The sequence below is a fragment of the Chaetodon trifascialis genome, chromosome 7 (genome assembly GCF_039877785.1).
Source record: "Chaetodon trifascialis isolate fChaTrf1 chromosome 7, fChaTrf1.hap1, whole genome shotgun sequence".
Classification (NCBI taxonomy): domain Eukaryota; kingdom Metazoa; phylum Chordata; class Actinopteri; order Chaetodontiformes; family Chaetodontidae; genus Chaetodon; species Chaetodon trifascialis.
In genome coordinates this window covers 22,110,001-22,128,346 of record NC_092062.1, presented here as the reverse complement: position 1 = coordinate 22,128,346, position 18,346 = coordinate 22,110,001, and the positions used below count along the sequence as shown (strand labels likewise).

Here is an 18,346-nt window from a genome sequence, read left to right as displayed (position 1 = left end):
ACTGTATTGTCATTTTTGGATGTGTACACACACATACACACACAAAGGAAACAGTATTTACAGCTGTTAGTTAGTGTACTCCACATGGAGGTGACTGGAGGCCTTTCCTGTAGCAACTCAACAAACATAGAGCTTTACATTAACTTTACAATAGAGCTTTCACAACTAATCGTATACCGCCACTGTTTGACAAACCATAGGCTATAAAGGCTATGAAGCTGTACAATATGCTTTAGTGTTCACTCTGTGCTGAGAGACTGGAGAGAGAGTGTCGTTTCATTAGGTCTGGTAGAGCAAAGATTAACAGTTTTTGAATCCCCCACCCACCCACCCACTGTGTAATGTCCTCAAGCAAACCCAATTGGTCTGCTGCTGGCATGGACAAAAAGCACTGATTGAAAAATAATCAAAACAGATTTTAGGGAGAGGATTTAAAAAAGAAAATTCAAAGACCAATATTATTCACATTAGACTAATTACAGTACAGTTACACTGGGTGAATGCTAACTATAAAAATAAGTCTACCGGCATATTTTTGAACCCAAAGGGTTTGTACGTTGGGCATCTGGCAAAAATGACCAAAGGGCACAATTAATTGGGGTTGAGAAAATCGGAGACAATTCCCAGTGTGAACTCTGTCCTCATCATAGAAAAACATCTTCGGAGTGCAGATCTTCTGCCATTAATTATTTAAACTTTGATACACCTAAGCTTATAATTTTTCCAACATGTTTAAATACTGAATTAAATCACAACAATACAGCTAAATCTTATCATAGTGAATAATAATTAAATGTAATGTACACCATAATAAAATATATACACAGAAATATTCATACAAATTTCTAGATTGGTCCGGCTCCCTCTGCTCTCTTTTTCTTTCCTTGTGCGAAATGTGCTGGAAATACCTGAACCACAGGACAAAATAAATATCCACAAACTACCACAGTAAACACTATAAGAAATATGGACTTTAATATTTAAATTAAGCCGCAAGAAACAACATCATATGACAGTAAGTGCAAAAGAAAATTAGAGGCAACAATTTTAGTCACAAGATTCCGGAGCGGAGATGATTTCACTGAAGGAGATGTCGACTGAAAAGAACCACTAGGTGGCAGTATTTGACTATGTCTCAAAAGTCATAGTAATTATATATATAGCCCAAATCTCAAGAATTTTCAGGACAAATCTGTAAAATTGGATCGATCTGAGCATTATTTGTTGTTCTGTTCTGTTAGTATAGGGATGTTGTTTGTTAATGTTTGTCAAGGCAGGCGTTGCTGTGCTGTAATTTACCACCCCACTGCCTTCCATCATAGCTCGGCTGCAGACAGCAAATTGTAGAGTACTGCTGGCAACGCGTAAAACAAGTCCAGAAACCATGGAGCGATCATTTGGTGTGAGAGATCAAAACAGAAAGGACAAGATGGTGATACAGACAGCCGATACCCTAAAAAGTGTACGCTCCATATATTCTAAAATGGACAAGTCAGTGGTGTAATGGACTGTGGGCAAGTTAAAAACTTACACAGCAAACAGGGAAACAGTAATTTTAGAAGTAAAGAACATAACTGCCTTTCTTGGAAAGAAAGTATCTATCAAGAGCGATCGGGGAGTTGACAATTTAAAGCAGAAAAGTGTCTCCGAGAAAAGAAAGGAGAGAAAAAGAGAGCGACCAGAGCTCAGACTGGCAAGATGGTGGACGCAGGAGAGAGTGTATTAGCTGTGGATCATTTTGAGAGTCTCTGTCTCCCTGTGTCTTTCATGCAGAGCCATGGAGGGGGAAAGTGACGGAGGCAGGGACGGGGGCGGAGGAGTGATGGGCATCATGCTCTTCAGAGGATGTGGGGACGCTGGCGGGGGGAGAGAGGAGATGGGTGGCAGCACGTTCCCTTTCTTTCCATCCAGCAGTAGCTGTGATCGGTTCGCCAGGCTGGATTCCTTCCTGATGCCGAACTCGTGCTCGTTTTCGTTGTCCGAGCTGCAGTCGCTCAGATCTGTGATTTCCAGGTCTGAGTCTGACTCGGGGTCCTGCTTCACCCCTCCTCTCCTCTCCGTGGGGCTCTGCTGGCCTGTGCCAGTCCCGGCTCCCAGGCTGACCGCTCCCAGGCCCAGACTCAGCCCCGTGCCCGGAGGGTTGACCTCCACCCTTTCCCTTTCCCCCAGTGACACCCCGATGTCCGTCCGACCTATTGAGGGGCTCCCCGGGTAGGGTGGCAGGCAGAGTCTGACTGGCTGACCACCCGCCGTGCCGTTTGTCCCTCCGGTTTGCCCTGCTGCTCCCCTCTCACCCGCACCTGCATCCCCTGGGGGGAGCAGGGAGGAGAAGGGGTGAGGCAGCTGAGAAAGGCTGCTCTGCAAAGGGTTGGGGTAAAACTGGGAGGGGTAGAGGGAGCCAGGGGGCAGTTTGGGGCAGTTATTGAGAGAGAAGGCCCCTGGGAGGTAGGGGTTGAAGCCCCAGGGGTAGTCAAAGGATGGGTTGCGCGGGTACGGGCCCAGCAGGGACGGGGGTTTGGAGTAGCATGGGGCACCTAGGATAGAGGAGAATCCAGAAATGGAGGTTAGCGCTGAGAAGGGCCAAAGGTTTCTTGACATACAACATCCAAGAATGTTCACTAATTATGCTCAACGGTATTAGCAATTCTAATCAGAAGCCACAGGGGCCAATTCTGGCACGGTTGCTTTCAACAAAAAACCTGATGGTTCATTTATGCATGCCGGTACTGTGAAGTACACCCACCTCACACTGCTGAAAACCAGATGTGAACACAAAGATCCTACTCTGCAGCGAACACTCCGAATGGCTTATTATTTCTGTGCGCTAAAAGGGAAATATTTGGAGACATGCTGCCTCTGTTTTGGCTGCTCATCATCACAGTGGTGACAGTCACCTTGTTGAAACATCTAGCCGAGCGATATTAAGAATTCATTAACACGGAGTCTGTGCACTTCCAGAGGTTAAGTGACTGACAGGGAGGAAACTTGCAAACTGTCGATCTCTTGTCCCCGGCCAACGCTCTGACGTGTCACCGTATCATTTCAGATTAAGCGCGATACCTTAAGCAAATTAAATATTGCACCGTGTTTTAATTCAGGTCCTTGTGAGCATCACTTGATAACAGAAAAAGGGGGTAAATTTGAGGTGATGCTGGAATTCAATTTTAATGAACAAACAAAAGCATTGCTTCTCAACCTACTGTACTTCCTTCCAACTGACAGCCAACTCAAAGATTCTCTCGCTCTGCTGCACCCTCCACCTCTTTCAGTCTTCCTCACTCTCTTCTTCACTCTCTCTCTCTTTCACTCTGTTATTTACTATGCAGGGCTAATTTGACAGTGGTGAAGTCTCTGCGTGCTGGGCCAGGAGTAGCTGGCAGACACATGAATATTGAATCAGTCAGGCAGGCCTCACTTGCTTATGAAAACACAGTAATGGGCGCCCACAGGCCACAAACTGAAGCCTGCACCCTCAATTAGGGCCTTCCTGCCTGGGAAGGGATTAGGACAGCGGGGACACATGGGAGGGAGAGGAGGGTGAGAAGGGAAGAAGGGGGGAATAGGACCTGAGGACAAACAGAATGGGGAGTTGGGGGGCAGGTTGTGTGATGAGGAGTACGTGTGTGTGTGTGTGTGTGTGTGTGTGTGTGTGTGTGTGTGTGTGTGTGTGTGTGTGTGTGTGTGAATACATCTGTTCACATACACTGCCTCTCCAGCTCTGCACACATTCTGATGCACGTATAGGGTGTGCTGCCGTACAAACAAAGGCAGACGCATGTACGCCGTCAAGCAAACATACACAAATGAGTGCCGCGTTTGTTGTTGACGGTGAGACGGTGAGAGGAAAAAAAAACAAACACGCACAATCACGCTGAAAAGGTGGATGGTTTCACTAGCCATCAACTTGTTTCTTAGCGCCGCTGATATGCATAATTCATCAGCTAACCTGGCCTCTCTCACCTGAAGCACAGCCTCACTGCAGGCTGCGATGGGACAGCCATCTCTCTTATTTCCTTTAACAATAAATGTTCATGCCTCCCCATATCCTCATTCCTCTCCCTGCTCTCCTCTTTCCCTCTACCTTCTCTTCCTCCCCTTGTCTAAGCAGGTCTGCTTCTTCCCTGCTTCACCTTCTGTACAAGCTGTTTTTTTCCTCATGAAGAGGGCTTTGTCTCGAGGATACTGAAAGATTCCTATTTTCGGCACTCAGAGTTTTGGGCTAACTTTTCAACTTCTATTAGCTCACCTGAACTGAGGAAGGGGAATGTGTCCAGTCTCAGCTTGTCTCCTTCGGGTCCCGGTGCCGCGGTCCCTCGATCAAACAGGGACGTTCCCCTGCCGGAGTCTGGCAAACGAGGAAACAGGGACTGTATGGCCTAGGTGACAAAGAGGGGGAAGAAGATTGAAATCAGTTTGTGTTCTTCCTAAACAGAGTGCACATATTTCTACAAATCCGCTCAAACGATGCTGCCGCTTTATGCAGGGTGAAGTCATACATTGACAGCGGCACCCTGCAGAGTGTGATGCAAACAGTGACAGAGTCGCAGCAAGGACAGGATAAAAAGGGGTGTCATGGGACTCGGGGTAAAAGAGGGAGGTAGGAGGACACAGGGGCTCAGAGACTCAAAGGCAGGAAGAGTACAGAGTCAAATGGAGACCAGCTATTAAGATTGTGGGCACAAAGGATAAATTACGAGGAGAGAGAGAGGGATTGTGGGCCAGTTTGTGTGGAGGGACACAGGACGAGTAGGACTGAGATCTGAGAGAATGACATCCATTCAGGATATAGGGTGTGTGTGCGTATCGGTGTGTGCGTGTTTTTTTTTCTCTGTGTAAAATACATGAAGGAGAAGGAGGCAAGGTAACGTAAATGGAACAGTTGAGTCTCGGGAATCAAGGGGACAAAGGGGGGATTTTTTTTTTCCCTGGCAGGACTTTGGATCAATAGTATCTGTCACCCCGCAGCCCCAAGTTTGAAAGGCGAGACTGTACTCCCATGCTGCGAGATCTGCGTTGCTTAACAAACCGCATTAATGACCCGCCATTGATCTGATCTGACGCGACCCCTTTGCTTTCTATTTCTTTCATTCTCAATCGATGACAGATGGATACGCCATCGGAGACGGGGATGAGAGAAGGAGGGGATAATGTCTTCTTTTGTTTTAAGGACAAGTTAAAACCGTCCCCCCGCCACTGTCTCCTTCAGAGTCTGCGTCTCCTTATCCCATCTTAAGGAGAGAGCAGACAAATGATGGATGATTGTCTCTTACTGTACTTTCAAGTTACCTGCACTTTCTAGGACATTAGTTGTTTGAAATAAAATTATCCGCACACCGGCACTCATGTCCAAGTTAAAAATACATATTATATCCATAATGTATAAATTAAAACATTTAAATTGCTTTATTTTCTCATCACTTTAATAGAGCCACAAGCAAAGCTAACATTATTTTTGAACTAAATTATGACATTTTTCTTCATGCTTACCTCTTGCTATGTGTGTGTGTGTGTGTACAATTTATCTCCGTAAAAATTTTACAATCTCCCAGGGCAAATAATAAGTATTCTATTACTATCGCCATTAGAGAGTGAATAAAAGATAGACAGGATGAATACCACCCATTCCCTTGTAAAAAGCGAATGCACAGCGGGGGCCTGAGAAACAGAACAGCAAAATCACTAGAGTGAAATGGATTTCAGTTACCTGAATTAAATCAGTATTAATAAAAAATTAAGGAGTGGAGCACTGTGTCCTGCTTTTTCTCCCTCGTTTTTATTTGTCCAGCTTTCTAAATTTCCAGTCTATTATTTATGACACGCTACAGAGACACACCGTAAAATCAAGGAGTTAAATCGAATATGGTTATAATTTAGATTTCGCTCTGCGTGAGTCTCTTTTCTCAGATGTATCTGACTGTAAATTTCTGTTCGCTTTCTATATGATTGACACTTCATTATCTGCGTATTTATCTGACAGACTACATCCCTCTACCCGTCCCACCCTCTCCCAGTCCCTCCATCCTACCCTTCGTACCTCTGGGCTGCAGTCTGGTGCGGTGGAGCCCCCGTTGAAGTGGTTCTGGGCCAGAAAGAAGGGAGAGTTGGCCATGTCCAGGATGGGGTAATTGACGAGCACGACCTTACTGAAGTTAAACTTGTAGGTGAAACGCTTCCCTTTGGTTTTGTGCAAAATGCGCTTGTTGTAGTAATACCTGCAAATGAGGAGGAGAGGATATCGAAGGAGGGATGGAGTGAGGGAATAAAGGAAAAAGGAAGAGGAAAAGGAAAAGAGGAGGGAAGGATTAATATAATGCTCACATCAAGGTTTTTTGTTTCATCGCTAACAGAAAAGAATAAGTAAACAACCTCAGCGCTGTAGGGCGAGAGCTATGCTGATTTCCCACTGTTTTTATTCATCTCCTCCTTCTTCAAATCAATTCATGTCTGACTGCCTTGATTCAATACAACACGGTTCTTTAAAGGGAAATTTTATTCAGCCGTTAACAGACGAAAAAGTCAAAAAGCCGAATCCCTTTGAGCCTCAGAGGCCCTTAACATACAGCGAACATTACGACAGAAACAACAACACAGAACAGTCCTTTCATCGTGCGCAAGACTGTTTATCAAGTTTTAAAAATTGGCATTAGATTTTGTGAGTTTGTGTGTGTATAATGGCATGAAAATATACGATCACAATCCTAAAATGAAGAGTGTATTTCTACTAAGTAAACCAATTGATTTTATTCAGATACACGCAAATTTGTTGCAGTTTAAGTGAGAGTGATTCACTGCATTTTAGGACGGATGTGGTCTTTAACCTGACTCATTAGAAGCAGTTTGGACTCTGAAACATGACATCCAGCCAGGTGATGTGTAAATGCTAAATGACACTGAGAAGCTGTCACTGTTTCCCACAGCAAAGCACATTTACAAAGAGGTGGGACAACAAGAGCAGTCTCCATGGTGACGACCTCAGGTGTCTCCCGCTGGGCATGTCATGCCTGTTTCCTGTGCCACCCACTGAGGTGTCACAATGTACAGTCTGCCAGGATGCTGGCTTGATCAGCAGTAAAGGCAAAACACGGCGCCATCTGGCTCAGGTGAAGGAGCTCAGGTGGGGGAGCGTAGGGGGTGGGGTGGGGCGGGTGGCAGAGCGGGATGCTGCAAACCAAAAAACCTGTGGGTGTGTTATCGCGAGATAGAAGTTTAGCGAGACGCCATTTCTTTGAGCACGTAGATTTCTTTGCTTTAAACTGGCCGCGGCAAGTGCAGCAAATACAGAATGCATTAGGCAACCTCAGCATTAAACACTGGTGAGCAACGCCTCATTATGCAGCCGCACGATATCAACAAACACAGCAGCATGTAAGTATCAGCATGTATCCACAGTGGCTGCGCCCAGTGCAATGATGTGTACGTGTTTTGCTTTGCGTGGCAATTGTGCCGTGGCCCTTAATTGAGCAATTAAGTGAGGCTAATTAAGAAGGCTAATTGTGGCCCCAGCCAATTCATAACAATTAGACTCTGACGACAGCCCCCATTAACAAGAGGCCAAAGGAAAGCAGGGGGAGGGGGGGCGGCATGGGGGAACAAGTCGGGGTGGTGTGTATTTGCATAAGAAAACTGTGTGTGCGGTTGGGGGTGTAAACTGCTGAAGGTGTGGAGTGTGAACAGTATTGTTCTAATCACCTTCGGCGAGTCCGAGCAGTCTGCCTGCTCTCCGCTCTTAAGAAGAAGTCCAAGCAATTTCACACTGGGGCTTAATTTTGAAATCCCTATTGAATTTTTTATTTGGCAGCTCACTGGTGAACTTTCCATTAGGATGTCCACAGATAAGGAGAAATTGAGGGTATTGACGTTCCCCAGGAAAAGCCCCACCTTTATCTTTCCATTAAAGCAACATGAAGAAGAGAGACGTAAGTGAGGATTCAGTCAAACAAGAGTAAACAATTTATGTAAACCGTTGTGTGATAAACATCTTGCTGTATCTGATGCCGGCACTGCTTGACATTCAACACGTCACGCGCAAACACAAACCTCAGTGCCCTGCTCAGCTTGTCATAGTTCATGTGGGGTTTGCATTTCCTTATCCCCCACAGCCGAGCCACCTCGTCTGGATCCTTGATGACGAACTCTCCGTAGTCCCCCTGCCAGGCGATCACCCCCTGATACTCCTCCTTCTGCAACAGCTCCAGGATGAAGTGCCACAGCTGGATCTGTCTCGACCCGGGGCTCGACTCGGGCTTGTAGGCCCAGTCCGGGAAGGCGAACCCTGTGCAGAGGGGAACAGGAAAGAGGAGGATGAGGTTAGGGCCTGTCATTTGTCCCGCTGCTTGCTGAGGGGGGATCGCTGTCTGAATGACTGATGAGTGATGGAGGTGAGGGATGATGTGTTTAATATCACAGCACGTGCCTTGAGCAATGTTAGTCTGCGCTAATGCCCTCTAGCCTCAACAGATTGGTCAGTGGGATGATGACAGCTCGCTGGGAGAGATCTGATTGATGCTGCTCGGGCCTGAATTCTAAAAGCCGACTGTATGCACATCAGAGACGGAGTTAAGCAGCTTTTTGACTCATCCTGAAGTGAATTTGGCACTAACTAGCCTCATAAAAACATTAGATATACAACCAATTACTACCAGAGACAGAATTTGTTTACCAACGTGCGTGCGTATGGTTAATTTTGAGATGAATTTTAACATGTTGCACTGTGATTTTGATGATGGTGGTTATCATAACTGAATTCGCTTGTTTTGGCTGTCGAGTTACACTCAATTTTACGCACATGACCTGGGTCTAGATTCAGAGACATGTTTAAAGATGTCTGCACATTTTTACAAAATACATGACTTCAGGCAAACCCGATGCAACAAAGAGTCTACGCCGCTTGCATGAGCATGATGGTGGCACTGACCTGGCGTCCAGAGCGCGGGCACCGGGGGGAGCAGCAGATCACTGACGCAGTTACAGTCCATGCCTCCACAACAGCTGGAACAAAACAGAGGTGGCACAGAGGGAAAAGGCAACGTCAGTAAAGGATGATTAATTTACTTTTGCATATGAATTTTGTACAGCCCGAACATGAAAACCAGAAGAAAAACATTTCGCAGTAGGGTATTAACTAAAGTCTCAGCTGCCCAGCTGGTTTATTTCAGCGAGTTTAAGTTGAAGAGAACCAAGAACTTTGTTGAAAATGGAGGTATTGCATAAGGGTCTAAGGGCGCAATATGAGTTCAAAAACATACCTTAAATCGATGTGAAAATATGGCAAGGTGATGTTTCATATGTCTTTGGTTGAGATCAGGTGTTTGATGGATGTTATCTTGTGTGGTCACCTCAGGCTGTGTCTGATGCAACATGGTGGTCATCCCTATAGTGCATTTATGAACAGGAGGAATTAAATAGACTTTTGAAAACTAGGTCAAAGTTGAGCTGTATTATATATTAAGAATAAGACTTTTTATATATATACAACATGGCTTGGGTATTCCTTCGTGGAGTTTGAAAAACTGAATATGAAGTCAAAGATCCTCTGTGTTCAAGTTATGTTCAAGAACACTACAGTGGTTATAGAAACTGGTAGATTTTATGGTCTAGAAGAGGAAAGGCTTTGTTTGTTTGACATGTCCATTTTATGTATTTTCACTCATTATATGATCATTTAAGGGCTATTATGTTTTCTAAAATGTCCTTAATCCCTGCTGACTTTTTCTGGTTGGATGATATAAAAGTTTTGAGGTGTGTTTCAGGAAAGGGGCCGTGTTTGGCAGTGAGGGCAAGATCTTTGGTTCGGAAATGTCAGAAGCTTCTTTACTGACTGTTTCATCACTGAAATGGTATATTTTGTGCCTTGTAAGTCCATGTTGGCTGTATGTGCATGACACAAATGAAAAACAACTACTACTGCACTGGTATGATGTGACTGAGTGTAAAATATGGAATTATCAGTGGTGGAAGAAGTAACTCGTGCAAAAGATATGTCCATGTTTGATATCACCAATGACCAAAATATGCTAAATATACAGCTAAACTGGACAACAGTTAGGAACATTCCTCTTTAAAACAATAACTGATTGACATCTGTAATAACAGATAATTAAAATTGTCTTATTAATATCTCAACTGTCACTTTGCACCACTTGGCTTTACAAACACAACTGAATGAGTGAAAGCAACCACTGGTGTGCACAGGCAAACTGTTGATTTCCAGTCCGTCGCATTGTCACCTGAACACGTCACAAACAACAACGTGTGCGTGCGTGAGTAAGGCTGCTTCGTTAAATGACAGCTAATAAGGTCTCCGAAATAAACGCATATAGACATCTGCTGACAGGAGAAGGTGAGGAGGTTTCCACAAGGAGCGAGGGGACGGGATCTAGTTTGGATATTACGGTTTCATCAGGGTTGTTTTACAAAACTCAGATGGAAGAGATGCCCTGCTGCTACACTGGTATCTTTAATGCTAGCCTCTCTATCTCTCCCTTCACTCTCTGCCTCTATTTAATTATGCTCTGTGAATTTTGGATTTTCCCTCCAGCATTGAAATGGAACGTGAATTATTAAGGTGTGTTTGTATAAATTATTATTGCTAACTCCAGGCATTTCTCTCTCTCTCTCTGACCGACTCTATCCATCCATCTCTCGCTCGCTCGCTTTCACCCTGCTTCTAGCCTTTGGATTGTGGCCCCTCTCACTCTCTCCTCCCTCTCTTCATCTTTCTTGTTTTCAAGCCCCGCTCCTTCTGTCTTCAAATATAGAGTTGGCATTCATCCTATCTCACTCACATATTTTTTTCCTCATCATTCATGCTATCGTTTCTTATTTTTCATCTTCTTCTCTGCATCTTGTGTCTCTGCCTACACTCACTCTCCCATAATGAGTCAAAGTTATCACGAGGGTTCAAATAACAGCTATAAGTTATATCTTCAGAGAGAGAGCTCCTCATTTTCACGTGGGATTTTTTCCACAAAACTATCCTTCACGTAGCTTGGAAGAGATCATTTTGCATTCAGTGTACCGGTAGGATATCAAAACACACGTCGGCCTTTGCGAGATTAGAAACGGCCCTCTTTCAAAACATGTGTCTCTCCATTAAAACGCTGATATCTAACCTGACTGAGGGCCTCAGCAGAGATAGGTATGAGACCTCAGAAAATAAGGTATTCTTTGTGTTTGAGGTAGTAATCTATAAGTTTTCTTCTTCCCTGTGGGCTACAGGTCATCAATACTATATCATCTCTTTCATTTGCCATATTCTGGTGGTCCACAGCATGCATAAGCTGGTCTCCTCTGAGGATGTGGCCTCCCTTCTTTCAGGATTTCTCCAGTGACCCCGCGTACCACCTACGCACCGCTTATATCTATATATATATACATATCCATCCTCCCTTTTCCTATCCAACAGCGTATCTATACAGGTGAATCTGCCATTCCTCTTTCCCAGCTCCTTTCTATTCACACACACACACACACGCACACACCTATCCACTGTCTTCTCCCCCTCCCTCCTGCCCCACCCATCTCCTTTTCTCTCCCTCTCTCCTGCTCTGTGTGTTTTGCTTCGGCGCAGTAATTTTCCGTTTGATTTCGGAGGTAATGCATTTTTTACAAATCAAAGAGGAAGCCAGGCTGCCCCCCTCCTCTTCCTCCACCCCTCCTTCCCTCCCTCCCTCCTCCACCTCCTCCTTCCCTCCCTCCCTAGTCTCCCGTTCTCGCCCCCCTCGGCCCCCCAGGCCAGAGAGGAGATAAAGGAGCCCCCATCATTTCCTTGTTAGTTTTGATTTGGGCAGCGCAGGGCTTTCAAGTTCCCCCCATCACCCCCAGAAACATTATAACTAGCAGCCCAGGGAATACTGTTCCTCGTACGCACACACTCTTACACACACATGCATGCACAGACTGTCAGATACAGACGCTCGCAGATTGCAATGGATTGTACACGCACAGTAAACACACAGTCTCAAGCAGATATGCCGCAAATACACAGGTATTCAGGTAGCAGACACACACACACATGCACGCACATGCACACAGCGAGAAGCAGCACACAAAATAAGACATGGAGCCCATAGATATTGACTGAATCAATATAGACACACTAACACACATCTCACCAAGCTGAAAGACAGAATGCACTTTGTTTACTAAAGATGCCGTGGTACTGATGGAGCACAGAGATGCGTGCAGACAACAACACAAATGCATTTTATTCTGCAGAACAAACAGTCCAAACAAAGGACCTGGACCCCACAAAAGGCCACCTGTAAAACCCAGCGAGGATGATGGATCACACAGCGACCGCTGACAATGGTAAATACATACAATAGGGGTACGAGTTACTTCACACAGTCACATCTTCACAATAGCACCTCCACCGCTCAAAGGAAACCTCAGCCGTGCTCCTCCTCATGTTGTGATGTGTAGGACTCCACTACTTTTAGCCAACACACATTCCTGCTGCAAACCCTCTGGTGTGTCGATGAGTCAGAGGCTTTTGATAATTCAGTTGAAAGAGTCTGCTGGTGTTAGGGACAGTCTTTCCTCTGTCTTTAGGACACTACAAAGCAAAGACTCGCACACTTACGTTAGGTCAAGGCTGAGAGGTGACTGCGCTGTTGCTGTTGTTACAGCTCCGCTTTCAAACAAGCGCACACAATGTGTCATGTTTTGAGCTGCAATGCATGATTTTTTTGGGGCACTTTGAGAAGAATGGAAACAAGCTGTAAATACAACACTGAAACATCATCACTATCAAGCTGCTGTGGTGAATTTGTTAGCTCATTCAGCGCAGTGGAACAACATTAGCACTCACTTTGTCAATGTAAGTCCAATGTTCACTCTCTTTCAGCTCTGTTTAGTCTCCACCAGCTCCTGAGCATAGTATATGGTTATTTTGCTGCAAAATGTTCCACTTTCTCCAAAAGCTACTTGCTATCTGTCTGTCTCTAGTCGGGTGATAATTCTCTGTGGGCTCATCACTACATGACCCCTCTGACATTATGAATAACATGTTGTGAAAGAGGTCACCTGATCCTTCCTTATTATAAAAGTATTAATCATAGCAGCCTTAAACTCACCTTTTTCTTGATTTTATAAGTTTTGTTGCGCCCTGTAGCTGCTGATTTGAAAAGTGGATGGAAACAAAAGTGTTTGCATGCTTTTTGCACATTTTTATCAGTCATATAACGTCCCGAAATGTCTTCTTGAGTGTGCTCAGAATTCAGATAAGGTCAGGATAAAGGGTGTTCATGTGTGCGTTCTGGTTTCTAGCACAACTAAATATATATATAAAAAGTCAGAATTTGATGAGTTGCAGTTGTTTGAAAGGGATCAGTATATTTGGATCGTAACATCTTCCTCCCAAACAGGACTGATGGATTCACACTGATGCAAGTATGCAACAAGGATGGTAATCCATGGGGCCAGGCCTGTCAGCAGAACTGGTATAGCTGTGGAGCCAAGGTTAGTAGGCCACTGACGGGAGTGAAAAGGAAACAGTGCGAGGAATATACTGTTGTACCAAGTATGTTTTGAAATTCTGCAGAGTGACTGGGGTAGAGGGAGGGCTGAGGGGGGCAGCCTGACATTCAGGCAACATTATGTCTCCAGTGTTGTCTAAAGAAGGAAAGAGTGATGGGTCATGATATAAAAAGATAGAAAAATATGAGAGGCATGAAGAGTCTGGCCTCTCCCGCTTTCTTTTTCCACTAGATGAAACAGGCTCTGTACATCTGTCTCATCTTCCTTTTTTCGGTTGCCCCTGAAAAAGGCCCAACTGAACCCTCTCTCTCTCCCTTTCTCTCGACTTGCCTCTCTCCCGCTATCTCTGTCTTTCCCTCTCTCTCTGTTCCTCTCCCTGGTTAGCTCTGACACACTGGTCAGCCTCAGGGTGGAAGAACAGAGGGACTCTGCTATGGGTTTGTTAGAGGAGATGGAAAGAAGGAGAGAGGAGAAACGAGGAGGGGAGAGAGAGTGGAGAGAAGGAGGAGGATGAAGAGAGGAGGAGGGGGAGGGTCGGTCAGGAAGAGGGAAAAAGAACCTGTCCATCCAAATGTTGAAGAGAAAAGTCAACGCTGAATCAAATTATATTCTTCTGATTTAGCTAAATATCTCATCTAAATGGGCAAATAACATTTCCAATAGGTTATACATGATGGTTTACTATCTTTTACATGTCAAAACATACAGCATATTCAAACAGTAACTTACTGATATAACCAGAAAATTCCTATTTTTAACAATAAATAAGATGTGTTGAGTATGAGGTGTAAGTCATGAAATACAAGTTTGGATGAAAACTTTTAGATCCTGTGGACTTTTCATTAAATTAAGAGAAAAATAAATGATGAAATTAACTTTGAAAATTCACCCAAAACTTAAACAATTAGTGTCCTCGTAGTCAACTGATGTGTGAAAATGTGGCCAAAAATAGCGTCACTTTTTATGAAATATGATAGAAATTTTAAGCTTTTTGTGGGATATTACACAAACTGCAATGGAATAGGAACACAAAAATGTAATACATTAAATGGGCAGTGAAGAATTTTTACTTTAAAGATTGTTTAATTTTATGTCTGTCTTCACATTTTTGGACTGCATTAGAAATAAATGTTCTCATGTTCGTCATCCCTTGAATTAGTGTTGTTTGTAGATCTGGAAATCACTCTAAATGACAGTAAAATAGTGTTTGCTGAAAATGAAACAGCAAACAGGTGAATTTCCACGTTTGCTCCCTTGCACCCTGAACGCTGTACGCCATAGCCATCATCCTGTCATGTGAAAGAGTGAGAAATCAGGGCAGTGCTGTAATAAGAGCAGACAGCGGTGCAGTATCGCCGCTGTATTTAACCAAGATATATAGTTACAGGAGCACTGAGGCTCTGTGACTCTCGTTTTCCCACAGAGCACCCATTACTCCACACTGCAGGGGCAAAGCTAATACTGAGTCCTTCACACTGAGAGACAGGCTATCACCAGACAGAGCCAACAAAGCGGAATATCATTCAGTGAAATGCAGTTTGAAACGTACACGACATGTATCAGCGGGTGTACTGATTGTGGGGCCAATGTAATGTTTAAAGTGGTGAGATCAAGGCTGAGGGATAATGGGGCAGAAAATGGTACAAAAACCAAGCCATGACAACTAAGTGTATAATTAAAATAGCTGAAATATCATGAAAGTTTTCCACAATAAACATTAACAGACATCAGGTTCAAAGCTTATAGAATAATACTGGCGTTATATTTGAATTCCTCTGACTTCCCGACCCTCTCTGCGTTTGTCAGCCCCACGCCCAAATGTCCCTACTGAAGATGTCAACCTTTAAAAATAGGTCACAAATATGAGTGTTTAATGCACCAGGAGAGGTTGATTCAAACTATGATTCATTATAATGGATGAACATGTCACTTGTTGTGCCAGTGAGGCTTGTTTATGTGTTTTTAATAGGTTTTTTTGTTGTTGTTGTTTTTGTTTTTTTTGCTAATAATGGAGGTCTATGGGACATAGGAAAATATGTCACACACACTTATTTGTCATTGATAGGATCAATCCATTGTTGGATTCGGTCATTTCATTAGATTTGTTGACATGAACAATGCAGAACATCATCAGGTTTATCCTTACATGGAAAAGTTTTAATGATTCCTGCAGTCAGGTGAAGCTGAGACTGCTGCTCGGGTCATAAATAGACGACTATAGCGTCTGATAAATAAGGAAACTCGACTTTCGTGAAAGGTGGAGAACTCCAACAAGTTTAAGAAGAGGTGAGTGGAGATGAGGATGCGAGCGCGTGAAACGGTATTAGTATGGTATGGAACGCCGACCTTAAGAAAATAAGGAAAAGAAGGGGAAAAAAGGATGAAGAAAAAAGTATCAATCGATAGGGTTAAATTATTCATCGTCATTAATTATCGATCGCTCTCCGCTGCCGGCTCGTCCGCCTCGCGCCAGAGTTGAAAGGAGGGAAAGCGCGCTTTATTAAAACCGGCTCGAGCCTCATTGTTTCATGTCCCGCGGCAAAGAAAAAGCTCGAGTTTGGCTCTGCCCGCGCCAGTAGAAAAATACACACACACGCACGCAGACACACACACACACACGTTGCTCCACCTCCCTCCCTTGCGTTCTCCTTCTCTCCTGCTCGCTCTCTCTCTCTCCGGACGCACGGGAGGAGCTTTGGGGAGCCTCGCGCGGTGTTCACGGGGCGGCTGTGTCTCGCGTGGATCGATGAGGGATCAATGGCTCGCGCTGACTAATAGCCAGAGAGCGCCTTTGATCTCGCGGCTGAGAGATCAAAACCTGCGCGAGAGGGAAGAGAAATAGGAAAAGAAACTGCGCCGGCGAGCTGACCTTCACACACGCACGCACGCACGCACACACACACACACACACACACACACACACACACACACACACACACACACACACACACACATTAACGCAAAACCCACGTAGCCCACGCACGCGCACAGCTTTTAGGAATTTGACTGCAGGATATCCTACCAGCAAACAAACGAGAGATGCATAACTAACGAAACTGCAGGCGATGTATGCATTGGACAAATTTAGAATAATAACCGATCTATCTATAGGCTACAACAGAGATCTTCCACACTCTTCCTCCCTACGCGAACGCACTCGCACACATTCTGCACGCGTCCGCGCACGAAGCACCACCTTGCTTCCTCGTCCAAGTTGTTGCTCCTGATTTTGACTTCCTCAGACAAGGTGATACGGCGCGAACAAGGAAACCATCTGTTGTTTCCAGGGAGCAGATGACTGTCCTATGGGCTCAACTTCACGCCTATAGAGAAGGAAGAGGTGTGTGCGTGCGCGCGCGTGCATACGTGTGTGATGGAGAGAAAGAATGGAGGTGGGCGCAATGTCTGAATAAGACCCGTTTGAAAAAGAGGAGGCATATAGCAATCATAGATCTGTTATGAATTTCAATGATCTGAGGTCATTTTAATTTACTTCTACATACTGTATGAAGATTACAGCAACGTTGTTCCTGCCTGTTTCCTGTGTTATGTTCTGTTTTAAGTCCTGGAGACCCCGGGAGCCCTTTACCAGATAAAGCTAAACAGACATATGCTAATATTGTTTTACTACATTAAGAGAATTGCTTGATAAGTTTCAGAAGTCTATTACAGCGAATTACACATTAGTCTTGTCTGGGGAGACCCCAGCTGAAAACCATGTAAAATACAACGGATTTTCATATGTTCATGCTTCACATACTGTCTACAACTTCCTACTGCTGCAAAGCTTCGAGTTACTGGAGTGTTATTACAGTTTGTTCATAAGAATTTTAAGTATGAGTTTGACCCTGACTATGTTTTGACGTCTCTGGGGTCTGATTGACACAAACAGAACACAAGAATACATATTGTTCATTTCCTTGTCTGCGAATGACTTTTTGGCAAACTGTAAGAATATCTGTCTGTTCATGCGAAGCCCATAAAACAAACACATCCTAAAATATGCCCTTGTCTGGTGTAAGAGAAAGGCCTTATGGCCACCTCTGTATATATCTAATCACTTTCATGTGCAAGCCCAGTTTGCAGCAATGGGATTTTAAACTCTTAAGCATTTAAAAAACATTATCGCTATTGCACATACAGCAGTGGAGCATGATTAAAGCAAGAGATATGCAAGGAAATAAGGCAAATTTCAACAAAACACAAGGGTTAACAGGGCCATCATTAGTAACTGAGAACAAGAACATAATTCCTTGCAAAATAGTGTCTTGTTTTCCACACTTTTACCTGAGGAAATGCACTTCTCTCTTTTCTTCTACTCATCCTCATCACGCTCTCTCTATCTCTCTCTTTACCCCCTCCCCATTCACTCACCCTCCCTTCTCTAGTCAGTGAGTTACTCTCTCTATCGCTCTCACTTCCCGAATTAACCACTCAAGAAGTCACCACCGACTCAATCAATAGCTCATACATAAACCCTGCTATAATCGCTCCCCCTGCCTGTCTGTCTACCCCCTCCCTCTCCTCACCCTTTACCCCCTTCTTCAGCTTGCAACTGACACTCCTCTTCCTATCCTCCTGTGTCCCAGTGTTTGTCTTTTTATGTCTTCATCCTGTCCTCTAATTATTTCAGACACTCTCTCCTCTCATATGAAACCATCTAACCTCCATCATAAACACAAAGGCGGGTAATCAAGAACCTTCTCTTTCAAAATAAACGTCCTCACGCCTCAACTTCTCAAATAGCCCGATCTCAGGCAATTTTGACCCCTTTTCTTTGAATGAAAGCTGCATACAGTGTGAGCGAATGACCTATGCCTGACCTTAACCAAATACCTAAACTTTCTCCAGAAGATGTCACATTTAT

The 18,346-nt window shown here is 44.3% G+C and overlaps 1 protein-coding gene across 1 annotated transcript in view; it reads right to left on the bottom strand.

The window, feature by feature from the left end:
- Window positions 1-359: 359 nt before the first annotated feature.
- Window positions 360-18,346, bottom strand: part of erfl1 (Ets2 repressor factor like 1) — a 35,859-nt gene continuing 17,872 nt past the window's right edge. The window contains exons 2-6 of the mRNA XM_070966993.1: window positions 8,915-8,988; window positions 8,038-8,272; window positions 6,026-6,212; window positions 4,247-4,376; window positions 360-2,534 (exon numbers count right to left, since the gene is read on the bottom strand). Of these exons, the coding sequence (XP_070823094.1) occupies window positions 1,723-2,534; window positions 4,247-4,376; window positions 6,026-6,212; window positions 8,038-8,272; window positions 8,915-8,975 (1,425 nt within the window). The 5' untranslated portion in view covers window positions 8,976-8,988 and the 3' untranslated portion in view covers window positions 360-1,722. The remainder of the gene's footprint in view (window positions 2,535-4,246; window positions 4,377-6,025; window positions 6,213-8,037; window positions 8,273-8,914; window positions 8,989-18,346) is intronic.